The sequence below is a fragment of the Panthera tigris genome, chromosome A1, assembly GCF_018350195.1.
Source record: "Panthera tigris isolate Pti1 chromosome A1, P.tigris_Pti1_mat1.1, whole genome shotgun sequence".
NCBI lineage: Eukaryota > Metazoa > Chordata > Mammalia > Carnivora > Felidae > Panthera > Panthera tigris.
Window position 1 is genome coordinate 94,335,567 of NC_056660.1, and position 20,044 is coordinate 94,355,610.

At 39.1% G+C, this 20,044-nt stretch overlaps 1 protein-coding gene across 3 annotated transcripts in view; it reads left to right on the plus strand.

Moving 5' to 3' along the window:
- Nucleotides 1–20,044, plus strand: part of COMMD10 (COMM domain containing 10) — a 213,357-nt gene that overhangs the window by 66,771 nt on the left and 126,542 nt on the right. Inside the window, exon 6 of one of the 3 annotated variants that reach the window (XM_042982617.1) lies at nucleotides 7,321–7,650. The exons of the other annotated variants lie outside the window; for them this stretch is intronic. Coding sequence (XP_042838551.1) covers nucleotides 7,321–7,362 — 42 coding nt within the window. The 3' untranslated portion in view covers nucleotides 7,363–7,650. Of the gene's footprint in view, nucleotides 1–7,320; nucleotides 7,651–20,044 lie in introns of those variants that run through there. 3 annotated transcript variants of the gene reach the window in all.

Here is a 20,044-nt window from a genome sequence, read left to right on the forward strand (position 1 = left end):
CAGTTTGTTTGAACAGTTCAGTGTTTCTTTAGTTGAACATTTAGAGAGCACGTATGTCCTTTAGCACTGGAATCGCTGTTCGCCCACATGAGACCTCAGCTTGCATTGACTGGTGATACTGAGGGTGGACATTTTCCACCTCACTCCAGGACTTAAACTCGTTCAGGCGAATGGTGGGCCTAACTGCCTGCATTATTTGATTCTGTCTTTGTTTGCAAAGGGTATACTTGAGGTCATATCAGGGAATCATAGTTGAATTCACAGATTCAGTATCTTGTCACTCCATTGTGTCACCTGATACTTGTTCTGTACGTGCTTTGTCCCTCATATGTTTCACTTATTTATGCCTTCAGGTTCTTATTTCTGAGAATTTAAAAGTACTTACTGTGTTCATTAAGAAAGTCCCCTGCCTGTTACCAATCTCCTACTGATGTATAGGATTAGAGCCTGTTAGGAGAGAGAAAAGGCTTTAAATATAAGCTCACTGGAATTCTGTATTTGTTGTCTAAATATATTCTTTAAAAACCTTGCACATAAACATTCTGTGTGCCCAGTGAAAAGAGGAAGGGATAAGATAGTGAAGGTGATAGTTGCTAATTTTTAAATTGACAGGGCAGAGTGTATCTTGACCTAATTAGTGCCAGTTTGAAGAATACTAACTCTGATATGATTCTCTGTTTTCCTCCAAATATATTGAGCTGGGTTCTAATTGCTACCCACCAAGCAATTTTAATTGGATTTAGATTCAGATATGGCTGTCTCCCATGGTTTCCACTCTTGTAGACTCGACTTAGGCCGCTTTATACAGTAGGGGTTTGCCTTTATTTATATTAATAACATTAAACACCTATTTTTCTTCATTCTAGGCCATTAAAACCTATCACAGTCTTTAGTGTAAGAAGAATTCTAAAAGTCAATTATCGTAACATTAAGACCTGAAAATTTTGAGAGCTGTAACATTTAATTTATTATATTTTAAAAGGTTTGGTTGAAGATTACTATTTGTGGGTTTTTTTGTTTTTTTTCCACATTAGTATTGTTGCAGAGAGGGTTTAGACTCTATTACTAAATAGCTGTGTGTCCTGAGACAAAGCATTTGATGCTTTGCCTCTCTGATCTTGGTGCTATCCTATCCAAAATAAAGGGCTCAGATTAAGTGATTTCTCCCATCCAGCTCATAAATAAGTCCGTATTAGATTTTGACAGACAATGGAGAGTGAGGTTGATGAATTTCAAGCTGGCGTTGGCGTTGGCATTCAGTGAAAACAACACAGGCTTCAGAAGCACACAGTTAGCCTCTTAGGAAGAATCTCAAGCGGGTTACGTATCTGCTTTGGGCTCAAATTCTAATCTGAAAATTTGGATAATAAGAGCTACCCAACAAGATTTGTCTGAGAACTAAATATGATAGGAAACGCAAAAGTGTCTATTACAGTACAGTTTAGTTCATGGATATCTTTATCCCTTAAAGATAAGGTGAGGACAAGGCAAATTGAAATGCCTCACCCTTTATAAGGCTGTTACCGAGTTTTGCCAAAAGTGGAACTGGCTGTTAAAGTAGAGGCATAAAGAAGACAATTCTTTGAATCTTTAAATATTCTCTCTAATATCTTTAGGATAAATTACTTTTGATAGCAGTTGGAAGAACATATTTAAGGGAAGTTTAGGTCTGTCACAAGACGTTACTGAATTTTCTTCTTTAGCACTAGTAACCTTCTTTTCTTTTCCTGGAGCATTGGAACTTAAATCAGAAATGAATACTAAGTAAACTTTCAGGCAAAAAGCTGGGCCCAGTTCTGTTGCTTTTATAGTGACTTTGGACTCATCACTTAACAGCTATGTACCTCTTTAGAGATAATGCCAATTTTAGGGATACTAGAATATACGCACTATCTTGAATATTTAAAGGAAACTAGCAAGTATCAAAGAATATGGACCATCAGAATATTTTGGAGGAATGGCCTCCAAGGAGGCCTATACAAGGAGTAAGTAAAAGCCTATAAATTTGTCAGTGTTTTCTGTTAGTACCTCATTGGTAAGAAATCTTAATGCGGTAGACTCTGTTTTGAATTTGTGGCTCTTGGGGCACCTGGATGGCCCAGTCAGTTAAGCGACTGGCTTCAACTCAGGTCATGATCTCATGGTTCGTGAGTTCAGGCCCCACATTGGGCTTTGTGCTGACAGCTCAGTGCCTGGAGCCTGTTTCAGATTTTGTGTCTCCCTCTGTCTGTCCCTCCCCCACTCAGGCTTAGTTTCTCTCTGTCTCTCAGAAAAAAATACACATTAACATTTTTTTTTTTTTGAATTTGTGGCTCTATAGTTGGTATCTTTTAAAAATTACTGGATATTTAATTATAATCTAGTTGGCATGTAGCCTTGAACTGAGTGTATGGGGTAATGATAGTGTACCTTTACGCACTGATTTGTTAAATAAATTATTGATAGACCAGGTGTGGTAGTGGTATTTGTTTGAACTTAGGCTTTGGTTTGTTATTTTCTGTTAGGATTGCAAAATCTTAACTTTTATCACTGGAGTTGGGCTAACCATTTGGGCTTATTGTGTTAGCTGTTTGAATCAACTGGAAAAAGCCACTAAGAATCTACCTTGATATTTGACTATACAAAAAGCTGTATGCTTAAGGGAAACCCTATCCCTTTGCTTACAACACATGAGAGAGCATAACTTTGAATGTTTGATGAATGGCAGGAGCTAGGACTATATCTGCTCAATTTTAAAATAAAAGAAGTTAGAAGTAGGTAAGAGTATAACTTATTATGGAAAAATGTATAGAAGATAAAAATTAGGGAAATTATCAGCATTCCAATTTCACATTTGTGATGAAGATCTCAGAAGTTAAATGGAGTGTCTTAAATTTTGAATTTCTAGCCAGAGAAAAGTCATTTTTTATGAATACTTTAAAAAAAATTTTTTTTTAAATGTTTTTGTTTATTATTGAAAGGGAGAAAGACAGAGCATGAGTGGGGGAGGAGCAGAGAGAGAGGGAGACACAGAATTTGAAGCAGGCTCCAGGCTCTAAGCTGTCAGCACAGAGCCCGATGCGAGCTCGAGCCCACCAACAGTGAGATCATGACCTGAGCCGAAGTCGGTTGCTTAACCAACTGAGCCACCCAGGCGCCCCATGAAAACTTCTTTACAAAAAATAGCCACTGACTTGGTTCTTAAATATTTAGACTAAGTCCTGTAGAAATTTCATCTGAAATGGATCTAGCAGCATGCAGTATTCATAATTATAAAATCAGCATGCTGTTTGGATCTTCTAAAACTGGTTCAGGAAATTTACTTAGTACAGTTTTACCCAAATGTGTAAGCGACCTTGAGATTTTTTTTTTCTTTTTTCTTTTAAATTTTTATTTTAATTCTAATTAGTTAACATACATTGTTACATTAGTTTCAGATGTACAGTATAGTGATGCCACATACATCATCACCCTGTGCTCATCGTGACTAGTGCGCTCCTTAATCCCCAGGAATTTTTTTTATGTTTCGTTTTTTTATAATTTTTTTAATGTTTATTTATTTTGAGAGAGAGAGAGAGTGAGAGAGACAGATTGTAAGTGGGGGAGGGACAGAGAGGGAGACACAGAATCCGAAGCAGGCTCCAGGCACCCAGCTGGCAGCACAGAGCCCAGTGTGGGGCTCCAACTCACTAACTGTGAGATCATGACCTGAGCCAAAGTCAGACCTTAACCGAGCCACCCACCTGCCTCTGGAGCTTTTTCTTTTCTTTCTTTCTTTTTTTTTTTTTTAACAATACCATTCACAGTGGTGTCCTGTCAACGAAGCTTCAGTGAAACTGAAGCAAAAAAATTTTTTTAATGTTTGTTAGTTTTTGAGAGAAAGAAAGACAGCATGAGTGGGGGAGAGGCAGAGAGGGAGACACAGAATCCGAAACAGGCCACAGCCTTGAGCTGTCAGCACAGAGCCTGACGTGGGGCTCGAACTCATGAACCGTGAGATCATGACCTGAGCTGAAGTTGGCACTTAACCAACCGAACCATTCAGGCACCCCTGAAGCTAATTTAAAATTCCTTAAGATTGGCGCTTGGTCAAGAGAAACTCTTTCACCTACCATTTCCCTCCATTGAAAATAACATAAGCAGAGAAGTAGATTTAAAAAAAAATATTATGGGTGAGTTTGTTTTCATTAAAGCCAGGAAAGTAAACTTATAACAAATTCCATTGTTGATATAAACAAAATATTTACATCTAAAATGTTAGGAGTCTCAGCTTTTCAGTTAATGTTCTGGAAAAATATTAACCATTAAAATATACATTCAAATAATGTGAATGGAACACACAATTTTTTGCCTCAGGTTCCAAGCACTTTATCAAATAACGAATAGAACTTTATAGTAGCATTACTACTGTTTCTCCTCTCCTAGCCTTTTGCTGCTGCTGCCATGCATTTTTCTTACATATGTTTTAAACCTCACACTATATGACGGTATTGGTTTAAACAGATCAATTATCTTTTAAATAAATTTAATTAAAGATCCAAGTCAGTTGACCTAAGGGAGATTATCAGGATGGGCCTGACTCGTCTGACTCATTATTTTTATTTATTTTTTTAAAATATGTTTTAGGGACGCCTGGGTGGCTCATTCGGTTAAGCATCTGACTTCGGCTCAGGTCATGATCTCACTGTTGGTGGGCTCGAGCTCGCATCGGGCTCTGTGCTGACAGCTCAGAGCCTGGAGCCTGCTTCGGATTCTGTGTCTCCCTCTCTCTCTGCCCCACCCCCACTCGTGCTCTGTCTCTCACTCTTGCTCTCTCTCTCTCTCTCTCTCTCTCTCTCAGCATGTGTGAGCAGGGGAGGGACAGGCAGAGAGGGGGAAAGAGGATCCCCAGAAAAGGACTCAGTACTGCCAGCACAGAGCCCAATGCAGGGCTCGAACTCAGGAACCGTGAAGTCATGACCTGAGCTAAAGTCGGACGTTCAGCCGACTGAGCCACCCAGGTGCCCCCAGGTATACTGTTTAAAAGCACAAGGTTTGGGGGTGCCTGGGTAGCTCAGTTGGTTGAGCGTCCGACTTTGGCTCAGGTCATGATCTCATGGTTCGTGAGTTTGAGCCCTGCATTGGGCTCTGTGCTGACAGCTTGGAGCCGGGAGTCTGCTTCGATTTCTGTGTCTCCCTCTCTCTCTGCCCCTCCCCCGCTCATGCTCGCTCTCGCTCTCTCTCTCTCTCTCTCTCTCTCTGTCAAAAATAAATAAACATTTAAAACATTAAAAAAAAAAACCGCAAAGTTTTCACTGGCTAGTAGCAGAAGAGGAAGTCAGGAAGCTTCACAGCAAGAGACTCCACGTGTTGCCAGTTTGAAGATGGAGAAATTAGTGAGACAGAATGAGGGCAGCCCCTAGGAGAAGAGAGTGTTCTCTGGTTGATGGCAAGGAAGTGGAGAACACAGACCATTAGCTGCAGGAACTAGATTCTGATTCTAGCTGCATCAATCTGAGTAAGCTTGGAAGCAGTTGCTTCCCCAGAACCCCAGATAGGAGCCCAGCGTGAGTGACACCTGATTACATACCCTCATGAGAAACACAGAGGAGACGCCAGCCAAGCCTGACTGAAATTCTTACCTACGGAAATGTGAGCTACTCATTGGACGTTGCCTTAAACCACTAAGTTTCTGGTAGATAACAGTAAAAAACCAATATACCTTTGTAAGACTTTTTAGCAGTCTGAACGTTTCTAGGAGGCTCTGTTAGATCTTTCTGAAGTCTTCACATAGGACCTTCCAGTCCCACTCTAGATTTGACCTTTGCCTGGAAGCTGTTTCCTTCTTTGAGAATCATCTTATCAGCTGGAGGTGCTTGTTACCTCAGGGTTGTATTGTTAAATCCCGCATGTCCCTGCCCCTCCAGAGTTAACAGTGTATTCTTTAGCTCATCTCTTTTTCTTTTCATATGTCATCATCATAGACAGTGAGAAGAAGCCCAGTGGGCACATTCAGTCATTGACTTCATTAGGAACATGTCCTATTTTCAAGTGTTCTGCCAACAACAGTATTTCTAAACTTCCTTCCAAAATAAAACCAGCATCCCTGCGACCTTTGCCAGGTCTTTTAAGCTTCCACTAACACTCTCTTCACTCCCTTTTAGGCTTTAATATTCTCCACCTGGTTTCAATGCCAGTAGCAGCTAAATTCCACACGCTAGTGGCCTAAGGCAGAAGTGCATGGCCTTTTTATGACCCAGCCCCAGAAGTCCCATAGCATAATTTCTTTTTATTTTATTTTATTTTTTTAACATTTATTCATTTTTGAGAGACAGCATAAGCAGGGGAGGGGCAGAGAGGGAGACACAGAATCTGAAGCAGGCTCCAGGCTTGGAGCTGTCAGCACAGATCGTGACGCAGGGCTGGAACCACCAACCGTGACATCATCACCTGAGCCTAAGTCAGACGCTTAACTGACTGAGGCACCCAGGCTCTCCCTCCCCCCATAGGATAATTTCTATGTGACTCTTGGTTGAAGCAATCACAAAGGTCTACCAAGTTCAAGGAGGAGAGATATTGACCCTACCTATCTATGGGACAAGTCTTAAAGTCATATTGTAAGAGAAGGATAAGAGATATTGTGTCTATATTTGGAGAATTAAATTGACCACAGATCTCAAAATGTTAGCTTGTATTTTAAAATTGCATATTGTCTGCTTTGTAGTGCTCTTTCAAAATAAAACGGTACTAATCTTCTAGCCCATTTCACAATTACAGATTCATCGGAAAATGAGTTTTATTTATAATAGTGTTACAGCATATCCCGTACTAACATCAGCCAACTGGTACATTCTGAAAATTTAATTAAAGGTATTAGGTGCCAGTTCAAGCAGATTTTTTTTTTCTTTTTTCTTGTTTAATGAGTTTATATTTTTTATTTGAGAGAGAGAGAGGGAGAATGACTGGGGGCAGGGGCAGGGGGTAGGAGGGATAGAGAGAGAGAGATAGTGGAGCTTGATCTCACCACCGAGAGACCATGACCTGAGTTGATAATCAAGAATCAGATGCTCAACTGCCTGAGCAGTTGCCGAGGTGCCCCAGTCTTTGTTTGTTTGTTTGTTTGTTTTTTAAAGAAAAGTATTCTCTGAAGTCAATCCGTCTGTAACTCTTTTATACTTGGGTTACAGATTTCAAAAATTATTCAACAGTAGAATATGAATTGGGCAGATAGGAGTTAATGTGTGTTTTTTTCAGTATGTTTTTGTGTATATTTGTTTTATAGTGGTTAAGAGAAAGTTCTAATTGAAGGTAGGTAGTTTAGTATATTATTGTTTTGTACCATACATGTCTCTTATCACACAGGTCAAGTTGATACACAACTGGGATACGGTTTTGAAGCCTTGAGTGGGGTCTTACCTTGTGGGGTCTGCCATCTCTGGTCTTTGCCTGGCACAAAGGTCTTGTGTTTTCAGCTGTCAGGGCACAAGGAGGGAATTCTGCTCAAGTGTTTCTCCTCAAGTAAAATTTCACAAGAACTTCTGTAGAGCAACTAGATAAATGACGGAAGAAGCCATTTTATAACTATCAGGAATTTCTGAATTGCTATAGAACAGAGATCTCAATAAAGTATTATTGAAAGCAAATGGTGCTTCTGATGAGACACAGTGACCGGTTCCCCTCGTAATACGGTACCTGCTAGATTTTATCATGATGGAGCAAACACCGGGAATCCTTTCTACCCCTTTATTCTTAAGCAGGCTGACAGAATATATCACTGTTGTTTTGATTACATGTATTAAATAAAATCTCAGCAAAGCATCTCATTTTAGGAAATGGCTGTGTTCTGTGGTGCTCGCCAACCTAGACATGTTCTTAGTTCTCTTACTACCTGAGTCTGACCTGTAGCATCACTTATTCACATCTCTTACACATGCCAAATTATATGTATACAGAAAAATGCATAAAACATAGATGTCCAGTTATTCACAAGGGTAACATCTGTGTAACTACCACCCAGATCAAGGTCTAAAATAGTGCCAGCATGCCAGAAGTCTTGGCTTCTTCCAAATAAATTCCCCCCATGCAAATCTACCTTCTATGATACTATTTCTTGTTTTTCTTTATGCTTTTATCCCCTAATCATGTATCTCTAAACACTACAGTTTAGCTTTGATGGTTTCATTTTTGACCTTATCTAACACAAATTATATTGACTATGCTCTTTTGTTTCTGGATTCTTCAGTGTTATGTTTGTGGTATTCATCCATGTAATATACAGCTGTAGTTTGTTCATTTGCTGTGTTGTATGGTGTTTTATGATATGAGTCAGCCATGTTTTACTTAGGCATTTGGGTTGTTTCTGTGTTTTTTTTTTTTTATTTAAACTTAAAAAAAATAAGTTCTTTTATTTTGAGGGAGACAGTGAGCACAAGTAGGGGAGGGGCAGAGAGAGAACGTGAGAGAGAATCCCAAGCAGGCTCCACACTGTCAGCGCAGAGCCTAACGCGGGGTTCGGACACATGAACTGTGACATCATGACCTGAGTGGAAATCAAGGGTCGGAGGCTTAACTGACTGAGCCACCCAGGTGCCCCTGGTTGTTTCCAGTTTTTAACTAATATATATACTGCTGCTGTCAGCATTCTTGTACGTGTGCCTCCTGTTACATGTGATCACCCATTTCTGTTTGGGTAGATGCCTGTGAGTGGAATTGCTGGGTTTTATGATAGGCCCAAAGCCATACTTTAAGTTCTTTCGGAGACATGCCTCTTCCAGTAGACTTACTTTGGGGGCATTCGCCTGCTGTGAGGCAACTCCTTTAAGCCTAGAAAGCTTAGCTGAGAGGGTCTGGTAGACCCCTCCATAATTCTTTTAGGTTAACAAAGGGTTTTATGTCTGGTCCCTTGATTTGGATCTACAGCCCTTGATGGTATTGTATTTGGTGAATGTTAGCCAGCTGAGAGACTGGAGATGAGAAACCGTCTTATTTTCCAGCCCAGCAAGGCTTGGCCCCTCTTTACGCCTCCTAAATTTTCCTTATAAAGCGATCACTTTTTTCTTTAGGTTGTGTCTTTCTTGCCATCATTAGCTTATCTTGCACGGCCAGGGACAATGAGCCGACTTTGAACATTTGCCTAGAGATCTCCGGCAAATCCAGATGTCCATCGAGTAACTTCTTCATCTTCTGAGTATTCTCGGTGACACGATTTTGCCACTTGTTTTGTTACTACAGGCACAGGCTCCTAAAATTTACAGCCTCCAGTGCAAGCTGTGTTCCCCTTTTCCAGCTTTTGCTAACAGTTTGCTCTCCATTTTTCAAGGCTTGTTAGGCCACTGTTCAGTTCCAAAGCCAGTATTACATATATAATACACATATATAATCATATATATCATCATGGCTGTAATTCACTTTGGGTACCGTTAGCTCTTGCTGTATCACAAACTACTTCAAGATTCAGTGGTTGAAAACACTCACCGTTTATTATTGGTCACGAGTGTGCGAGTGGGCGGCGTAGTTTGCTCTCTGGGCTTGCCTGAGCCCAGTTGGCATCGCTCATGTGCCGGCAGTTGGCTGGGGGCGGGCGAGTTTTGGATGGCTTTACTTGCCGCGGTGACTGGGGTGCTCGGGCTTCAGGTCTTTCATCACTGAGCAGCTTAGCCTGGGCTTGTTCACCAGGTTCAGAGGGGAAACACGAAACGACACCAGGCTTCCTGAGGCCTCAGTGCGGAACACGCGCACTGTTGTTTTCGTCACATTCTGTTGGCCAGAGTAAGTCACAAAGTAGGGAAATCGATTCTAATTAGTTCTCAGAGGTGCTGCAGAATCACATTTCAGAGGTAATGTCTTGTAGCAAAGGGTGAAGAATTGGGGTTGTTCTTACAATCTGCTCAAGGATGTGTGTGTTTAATTTGGAAGTAGTTTCACGGAATACACTCACACGGGCAGTGTGTAAGAACGTGTGATTGTTTGACATTGTTCCCAGAACTTGGCAGTAAGTCTTTTTAGTTTGTAGCCTTTTTGGTGAATGTGGTTTTTACTATCATGGTTTTAATATTTATTTTGTAAATTGCTGATCAGATGGATTGCCTTTACCACCCTCCCTGCTTTTTTTAATTGGTCATTTGAATGTCTGCTTCTCTTAAGGAGGAAGGGAGGAGTGCCCCCAAAGAATGAGTTTACATCCCTGGGACACCCCAGGATCCTGAACTATAAATCGTCCCTTGGTTGTTGGCTCTCTAGTGCCTTCAAGGAAATGTTTCTTTAATTTTTGCTTTCAATTCTTTTTTGTCAAGTTTTTCTACTTAATCCTTAGGGGGAGAGCTGGGCTTGGTCTCCCATTCCTGGAAGTAGATAATTCATTCCTGTCTTTGTAGTTTGGCTTTCATGAATCTGGCAGATTTGGGCATGTGCGTCTAAAGCTTTAAGGATTAATCTACGTTATGGAAAAACCTTTGTAAATGAAGTGTCATTTGCCTTGCAAACAATTATTATTTCTCCCCCCCAGGTCTGACTAATTTGTTGGCAAACAGTTTTGTCGTGCTTTGACATGGAACAGGTGCTAACATCTTTTGCAGTCTTGTCGCCGGAATAGAGGTCACCATGTTCATTAATTAAGTCCAGGAAATTTTATTTTCTCCTGTGGCTAATCATTTATATTTGACAAGAATCTGTCATCTGTGCTTCTAGTCTCCCTGCTTCTACCTTTGTTCTCTGTAGCTTATTTTTCACACAGCAGTCGTAATTTTCAAACATAGTTCAGATTATGTCATTTCTCTGCTCACTGTACGCTTTGTCCTTCCCCTTATAACTGAGATTAAAACCCAAAGGCCTTAGCATTGCCTGTAAGGTCCTCCATGAGATGATTTCATGCTGTCTGTTTAACTTCATCTCTTACCTTTTTCCCTCCCTGTCTTCTAACCTGTTTTTTCCAGAGCACTTCCAACATGCGTCTGCCTCAGGGCCTTTGCACTCTCTGTATCCTCTTCTAGAATGCTTCTTCCCTTGACAGCCACATGGATTGCTGTTTCCCTTCTGCTAGGTCTCTGCTCAAATATCTTCCAGAGAGAAGCCTTCCCTGAACACTTTATATATAGTTACTCTCTGTTCCTCTTACTCTACTTTTCTTCATGGAACTGTCATCCCCTGACATACTATTACTTAGTATGTTTATTTGTGTATTTGCTGTTCCCCTATCCTAGAAAGTAAACTTCCTGAGAGCAGGAACATGCCTAAAACAGTGCCTGGCACGTGAGCTCTTCAGTTATTACTGTATTTTTAAAGAATGAATGTGTGGCTATTGCAGTATTTTTATTTCACACTTACAGACTGTTCTAAAAGGCTGAGCTCGATAGTTAAGTTGAACAACAGTAAAACCAATAGAGACCTTTCTGACCTAGTAGAAGAGCAGCTTTGAGCCCTGAGCACATCTGACCATGGTGATAATGTTAGCTGTCTCTTCATGCAGTGACAGGGATGACAAGGGCATTCATTGCCTTTCTGATTTTATAAACTAATAAACCCTAGGGGCTTATTTGGGTTGGCTGGATGGCTCAGTTGGTTGAGCGTCTGACTTCGACTCAGGTCATAATCTCACGGTCCGTGTATTTGAGCCCTGCGTTGGCCTCTGTGCTGACAGCTCAAAGCCTGGATCTTGCTTCAGATTCTGTGTCTCCCTCTCTCTCTGCTCCTCCCCAACTTGTGCTCTGTCTTTCTCTTTCTCTCTGTCTCTGTCTCAAAAATAAGCATTAAAATATTAAAAAAACTAATAAACCCTGAATTAGGAATTGGTTATAAAGTGAAATACTTTTTCTACATCTTAATCTGTAGGAGAATTTAAAATCAATATAATTATTTTAATTAAGCATGTATTACTAAGGAAGCTGGCTATATTGACAAATATTTTGTTGAATAAAGTATATCTATTTTATTCTATTTAAGTTTGTTTATTTACCTAGAGATAGAAAGACAGAGCAGGAGGGGCGGAGAGAGGGAGAGAGAAAGAATCCCGAGCAGACTCAGCAATGGCAGCGCAGAACCCGACCCAGGCTCGAACTCACGAACTGTGAGATCATGACCTGAGCCAAAATCAAGAGTCTGACGCTTAACCGACTGAGCCACCCAGGAGCCCTTGAAATATGTCTATTGTAATGGCAAATAGGGAACTCAGATTTGGCCTTTTAACATTTTGTTAATAAATGGATTTGGGTATGGACTTAAAAAGTTTAATAAAGTTAAAATTTTAAAATAGTGATTTCAACTGTGATTTCAAAGTCATCAGGGGATAGTTTTCTAGCTTTGTGCCTATACCTACCTTCTCTTGTCCTTCCACCAATGAAAACTCTTTCAGGATAGTCACACAAGTATTTGTTGTGTTCTTTGTTAGATACACTTGTTTGAGTACCACTGGTCTAAGCTAAGACTGTAATAATCATGGCTGGAATAAGGCTAAGTCTGTGTCACATGGACAACAGTGCCCACGTACTGGGTGTTTAGTATGTGCCAGTGCTTCAAATTTATTATTTAATTTACTCTTCTCAATGGTTCTGTCAAACATAGACTATTATCTCTATTCTAGAAAAGAAGAAACAAAGCAGAATCATACAGCTAGTAAATAACTGAGTTGAGATCTGAATACAGGTCTGCCTCACTCTGACGTAATAAAGCATGCAGCGAATAAGTCTTCTGATTTAGAGACCAAGTTATTTCAACAGTTGTTTTTGTGTGGGAAAAGGGGAAAAGATGTTGGGAGTGAGGATGTGACGTGTGGAAAACATACTGATGATGTTAAGCAATTATTTATGTCAATTTGAACTAGAGAAGAAAATCAAGAATCAAATTTTGCTTTAGAATAAAAAAACTTGAAGATGGTGATAAAATTCTAGCTTATATTTTAGGTGAACACACAAGTGTATATTTCTCTTAATAAAATGCATAGTGTTAATAAAGTATCGAAATTCATTCAAAACCTCTTAGGTGCCATGCTCTGTGATAGGTACTGCATGGCTAAAAATGGGTGTGAAGTTTTTTCCTCTAGACAGACTCTCATTGATGTGAGAAAGGCTCAGAAACAGTGCAGTTAAGTGGGAAATATGTTAAGCACCTAAAATAGTGCCTGACATACGAGATGCTTATAAATGGCAATGAATTATGGAGGTTTATTCAAAGTGCAGTGTGAGCACATATATGTGTGGGCTTGATCTTTTCTAGATCCATAGGGAAGACTCCACAGAGGAGCGAGCGCACATTTGAATTAGGCCTTCAAAAGTGAGTGATCAAAGGAATGGACAGCATATAGAATGAATAATGAAATTCAGTAAGATTGAATCCTAAATATGTAGCCCAGAAAAATGCTTAATTCACCCTCCTTGTAGTTTTTTTTTTTAATTAAGCAGTTAGAAAGCATTTTATTTTCAATATTGAGTAGATTGTTCTGATAACATCATATTATGACTTTAAGGGTGTCAGTGACAAAATCAACAATATTCATTTTATTATTTAATCTTTGGGCAGTGTCAGTACATAACCTAACTGCACCATGTGAAACGTAGGGCATCAGGATACTGTTTCATCCTTAAAAGAGAGAATTTGCCAATTACGTTGGCCTTATAAGAAGTATTTCATAAAAGCAGGAACTTTATTTCAAAGTGACCATTTAGAAGCTTTAGGCATCCAGTCTCCATTCTGAAGACTTTTGAAAATCAATCGGGATGGAATAGTAGAGCGGCAGGCGCCTATGAGGTACCTCGTGTGGTGCCCGATACACTAGATGTTTATAAATAGTCATGAATTGGAGAGGTCAGTTCCAAGTTCAGTTGCAGCAAACAGCAGGTGATTTTCTGTCTGTGTGCCTCCCTTCCTAGACCCTTGATCCCATCCTTTGCCTGGCAAGTCAGTGAAATTACAAATAAATATAGTGCTTGAAAAAAGGTAAATATTTAGGTTTCCTTTTAGAAAATGCTATCAAAACATGAGTATTTATAATTTGTTGTGAGATGCTTGTATTAGTGACAAAGATATAAATTAAGGGGCTTAATCAAATAATTAGGCAAATTATTTTTTTCATTGGTTAAGTATTAAGTGAGAAATGTTATAGAAACACATTTATCTGCTTTTTGAATAATATCACACATATATAGTGATTTTCCTTCTACCTTCGTAAACACTCTTAAGGTTGGTAGTATTCCTATCAGAATACAGTGTCAGCCATTCCATGACATGTGGAACTTTAAGGGAATAATTAGTAAGAGTGAGTTGTTCAGACTGCTGAGATATCCAGAAATGTCCAGAGTTCTCATGCCAGCGGAGAAGCATTGGAATACAATCTGAAATTCCCTGTGTTTATAGTTTAAATATGGAAGAGACTGTAGTGACTATTTATTTGATGCATGCACTCAGAATTGATGTCTTTTGCTAGTGGTCACTGTCTTGAGGACAGACTGTGATTTTTTTTTTAATTTTTTTTAAGTTTATTCATTTTTGAGAGAGAGAGGCAGAGTGTGAGTGGGGGAGAGGCGGAGGGAGAGGGAGATACAGAATGGGAAGCAGGCTCCAGGCCCTGAGCAGTCAGCACAGAGCCGGACGCGGGGCTTGAACTCACAAACCTGAGATCATGACCTGGGCCGAAGTTGGACGCTTAACCAACTGAGCCACCCAGGTGCCCCAGACTATGAAATTTTTTAAATATAAATTTATTCTGAAAATTTAGCTCAAATTCACTTATTATTTGCATCTTTTTCTGGCTTGGCAGTGAGATAATAAATTCATTGTATACCCATCCTCAAAGAATAACAGCATTCTAATGTCAGATGCTGCATCAAAACATGAGAAAGACACAGCCCTGGCTCTTTTTAATTAAATGTGATAGGTAAGGCTGAGAAGACAGGAGAGCAGCTGCAGATGGATGGGTCTCTCAGGTACAAGGTAATAGATTTAGTCTTTTTAACTGCTCTTTTGATTGCATCAGGTGCAGAGATTTGATTTGAAGGAAAAACCTCAGGAAGCCCCGCTCTCTGTAACAGTACTGAAAATGTTCACTTACTGGTATCAGGAGCTTCTTTACCTTCTTTTTAAGCCTCTGATGATTTTCTTTGTCCGCAGAACCTTGGCACATCTAACTTTGAAAGAGCCCGTGGCTTTAGTCAACGCAACATGCATTCTTTATGTTTATTTATTTTTGAGAGACACAGAGACAGAGTGCAAGTGGGGAGGGGCAGAGAGAGGGAGACCCGGAATCCGAAGCAGCTTCCAGGCTCTGAGCCATCAGCACAGAGCCCGACACAGGGCTTGAACCCACAAACCCCGAGATCATGACCTGAGCCGAAGTTGGATGCTTAACCGACTGAGCCACCCGGGCACCCCAGCGCAACACACATTCTTACCACCACTATACTGAAAATAGGAAGAGTCTGTAGGACAATGTTTTAGCTTCTGTGTTTTACTCCTCTTGTACTTGTTCTCATCCTGCAGTTGGAGGCCCTGTGCTGTTCTGTGGTAAAAATTGCAAAACAAAAAATCAAAAACAAAAACAAAACACAAATAAAAACAAGCCTTCCAAAGAACGAGCAGTTGACAACCTTTTTATATGGTTGTTTTATAAGGCTGTCAAACTTGTTTCTTATTTTGAGATTGTCTTTCTGTTCTGTTTCATCACATTATCCTTTTGTTTTAGGAAGTAATGGTGATAGTAGATAGGAGGACTTGTAAAAATATATGTTATTTCTTAGAAAATAAAATGTTGCCAGTGTTGTGAGGTCCACCAGTATTGTGTGTGTGTGTGTGTGTGTGTGTGTGTGTGTGTATTGTACTGGCCTGTGAGATACAATTATGGGAACAAATGTAACATCCTGTGTTACCTACATTCAAATAAAGTAACACGGAATGGAATGGAATGGAAACTGCTGATGTAATGGAAAGATCCTAGGCTTTTGATTCAGCATATATGTAGTTTCAATGCTTTCTCTGATGTGGTGCTCATCTTTCTCATCTCTAAAATGTATGTGAATACTTGTCTCCTGGGGTTGTTGTGAGGATTGACCGAGATGATGTAGGTATGATGGCACAGTGCCAAGTGCATGAGGGGTGTGGAATAATTTTAGTTTGTTCTCTTCTTTCTTCTTAGCAGTAGCTGGGGGTGGAGGGAATTCAGGTAAAGTTACCATCCAAATGGAATGTAAACCCAAGAGGAAAAAAAATGAAGAAAGCAAAGGGCCTTGGCAGTCCACAGTTTGATGAACGTCTTAATAAAGGCACATGGATGGCATAGTGCCTTGTACATACTCAGAACTGTATTGATTTTAAATTATTTGAAAATGTTGGATAAGGGAGTTAATGATTGAACTACAAAACAAAGAAAAATACATCAAATTTAGAGAAACATTGAGGTTTGACATTTTATTATTATAGTAAAAGAAATCTGGCAATGAACAAAATACCATTTTTACACTGATAAGTCATTTTAGTAAAGTATTAAAAGTACATTTTTCCAATCTTATTATTTATACTTATAGCTATAATTTGTAACAATCCAAATATGTATTCTTTATTTTTCTGAAATATTTTTACACATTATGTCCTTAATGCTTCTATGTATGTACTGTGCGTATCAATATTAATAATAAATGAAAAAAGGCTGAAGGCAAGATGGTTAAGTGACTAGTATAGTTGTCATGGTTAGTCAGTGATAATCAGAACCAGATCCTTTTTTAAAAAAAATTTTTTTTTAAATGTTTATTTTAATAATGAGAGAGAGGGAGACAGAGCAGGAGTGGGGGAGGGGCAGAACGAGGGAGGCACAGAATCTGAAGCAGGTTGCAGCCTCTGAGTTGCCACCACAGAGCCTGATGTGGGGCTCGAACCCATGAACTGTGAGATCATGTCCTGAGTAGAAGTCAGGCGCTTAACCAACTGAGCCACCCAGACACCCCTCCTTTTTTTTTTTTTTTTTTTTTAAAAGTTTATTTATTTTGAGAGAGAGGGAGAGTGCTTGCAAACACAACTGGGGAAGGGACAGAGAGAGAGGGAGAGAGAGAATCTGAGGCAGGTTTTCCACTATCAGTGCAGAGCCTAATGTGGGACTTGAACTCACAAACCATGAGATCATGACCTGAGCCAAAGTCAGAAGCTTAACCGAGCCACGCAGGTGCCCCCAGAACCAGATCTTAAAGTTATCTTTGTTTCTGTTGCTTTTGTTTATGACAGAGATAACTTTATTAGGACCTGGTGCATTTTCAGCTTTTTACTTTTCTCTTGTGTTTCCGATGAATCATTTTAATCCTTATTCTTATAAATTGACAGTTTTATAAAGAGAATGATTTCCCCAAGGTCACATTATCGATCTTATAATTCTGAAACAGAATAGATCTGTCTAATCACTAAACTCCTCTGCTTGCCCTGATCTACAGTGGCAACAATCGTTGCCATGACAATTGAATAAAAACAGCCAAAGAAAATCTTTCTTGGTGTAGACATTTGGAATAGATGTCCCAGATACTTTTTCCATGTTTATGAGCTACTGAAGTTTTAGGGTTTACATATTTTAGAGAAACTTTTTCAAACTGCTTTAAACGTCCAAAGGTTTCCATGTAAAGCAAATTCAATTGTACCAAACATATACAAGTCAACTCTCACTTAGTGAAATATATATATACATATATATATAATGTATATATGGTGTCATCTATATCCTATATATGATATGTGGGTGGGGGGGGGGTTAAAATTTTACCTGGTCACAGGCTATAACCTTTGGTAGCTATTGTCTCTGTAATTAGGTTCCCAGATATCAGGCTAGGCTGTGATCTAACCAAGTAGTTTTTGGTAAATTTCTTTGCTGTAAGAAAGAATGTATGTTTTAGAGCTGAAAGGTCACCAAGCCCCACACCAGCTGGGTGGATGATGTATATTCATCATTTTAGATAATCGAACTTGGTTAATTTCGAGCTAATTGTGGTTGAAGACTTTAAAGTGGGGATAGCCCCACAATACAATGTGCACCCTGTTGCGAATGAACAGAGTGTGTACTGTCTTTGTGACAGAGTGTGACAACTTTGTGAGATGAAGTTGAGAAACAGAAGTCTTTTGGAAGAGAAACTGGTACATGTCCCCATCACTGTTTGGTTATCACACAGAGACACCTTGTAGGGTCTACTTTGGAGCAATAATTTTGTAGCTATTTTAGGTATAGGACTTTGCCTTCAAATAGATAAGATATTCAAATTGGTATTCAGACCCTCCCCCAACTCTTTATGTGTGTATGTTTGACAAAAATGGAGCAAGTCTTGTTAAGTGAGCTGGAGTGAGGGAACCAGGCATTGTTAGAAATTTGGCCAACTCACACTTCCCCCTCAATTCCTGGAAATCTTTCTACCACCTTGAGGGCTCCTTACCACTTTCTTAGAGATTTAAATAAGAAAAGAGGAATCTTTCAACTTAAAGAATAAGCTAAAGGGAAATAATTATTTACCTTAGTGGAAATGTTTACCTCGATTAAATAGATATATGTGAATATTTACAGTATCAAAATATAAAACACATTTGTTAGTATCTTTTATATGGGTGCACTTAGATCTTTTAAGGCATTTTACTAAAATTTATTTATTTATTTTATTTTCTTAATTTTTTTTTAAATGTTTACTTATTTTTGAGACAGAGGAAGACAGAGCGCAAGTGGGGGAGGGGCAGGGAGAGAGGGAGACACACAGAATTTGAAACAGGCTCCAGGCTCTGAGCTGTCAGCACAGAGCCTTATGTGGGGCTCGAACCCACGAACCGTGAGATCATGACCTGAGCCGAAGTCAGATGCCCAACCGAATGAGCCACCCAGGCACCCCCTAAAATTTATTTTTAAAATGGTATTGACTTTTTCTTCTTGAAAAGATCTTAAAATTATAATTTTAAAAACTCAAAAACCTACATGAGGAAGGTATTTTGGTTATTTTGTGAATGGCTTATAGTTTATGGTTGGATTTATTTTGTGGAATTAAATTCTTGAATTAGTATGAGATTGCTTTTTTGTTGTTATAATATAAAGTATTGATATTTTAAATAGTATTGATATTTAAGTATTGATATTTAAAATATCAAGTAGTGATATTTTACTTTTACTCTTTTTAGTATAGAACACTGTTGTATTGGGGCACCTGGGTGGCTCAGTCAGTTGGGCATCCGACTTTGGTTCAGGTCATGATCTCACAGTTCGTGAGTTCTAGACCCCGCATCAGTCTCTTTGCTGGCAGCTCAGAGCCTGGAGCCTGCTTTGGATTCTGTGTCTCCCTCTGTCTCTGCCCCTCCCCCACTAACACTCTGTCTCTCAAAAATGAATAAATGTTAAAAAAAAATATTTTTAAAGAAGACTGTTGTGTTAAAAGATAGATGTTGCATCTATTTTAATTTAAAAATTAAATGATGTGCAAAGAAAACCCAAATTCCATTCGAATGAAATTTATAAGTTTTTGGTTTTGCCTTGCATATGAGTAAGCAAACATAGTTTCTTCCTTCCTTTGTTGAAATTACTAATTTATAGCTACATGGGATTACTTTATATTTTTATATATTGGTTTATAACGACATTAAGATTAGTTTGTGTAGCTATTTTCCCCACCCAATAGACACTAACTCTGGATTAGTCTCTAATTTGAATTACTGGTTAACTTTCCCCGATTTCAGTGTAAGTGTGGATAACTGATGGTTGTTTGTACAAAGCTTTGGATAGATCTGTGGTGAAATGTTCCTTAGTTTGGAATAAGTCCTCCAAGTGAGCATGTCTTTGTTTTCAAATCTTCATGCTATTACTGCTAATGAAATAAAAATGTTAAGCTAAAATAGAACCTGTCTAGCTTTTGAAACATGAACTATAAAAGCTAGCTGTCATGTTTTGCAAATAACTGCATATATCTCTTTATTTATAGTATAGTATAGTAATTTTTTAAAGTAGGTTCCATGCCCAGCATGGAGCCCAGCACAGGGCTTGAACTCACAACCCTGAGATTCAGAGCTGAGCTGAGAGCAAGAGTTGGACGCTTAACCGACTGAGCCACCCAGACACTCCATTTTTTTAGTTTATTTTTTTATTGAGATTTAATTGACATAC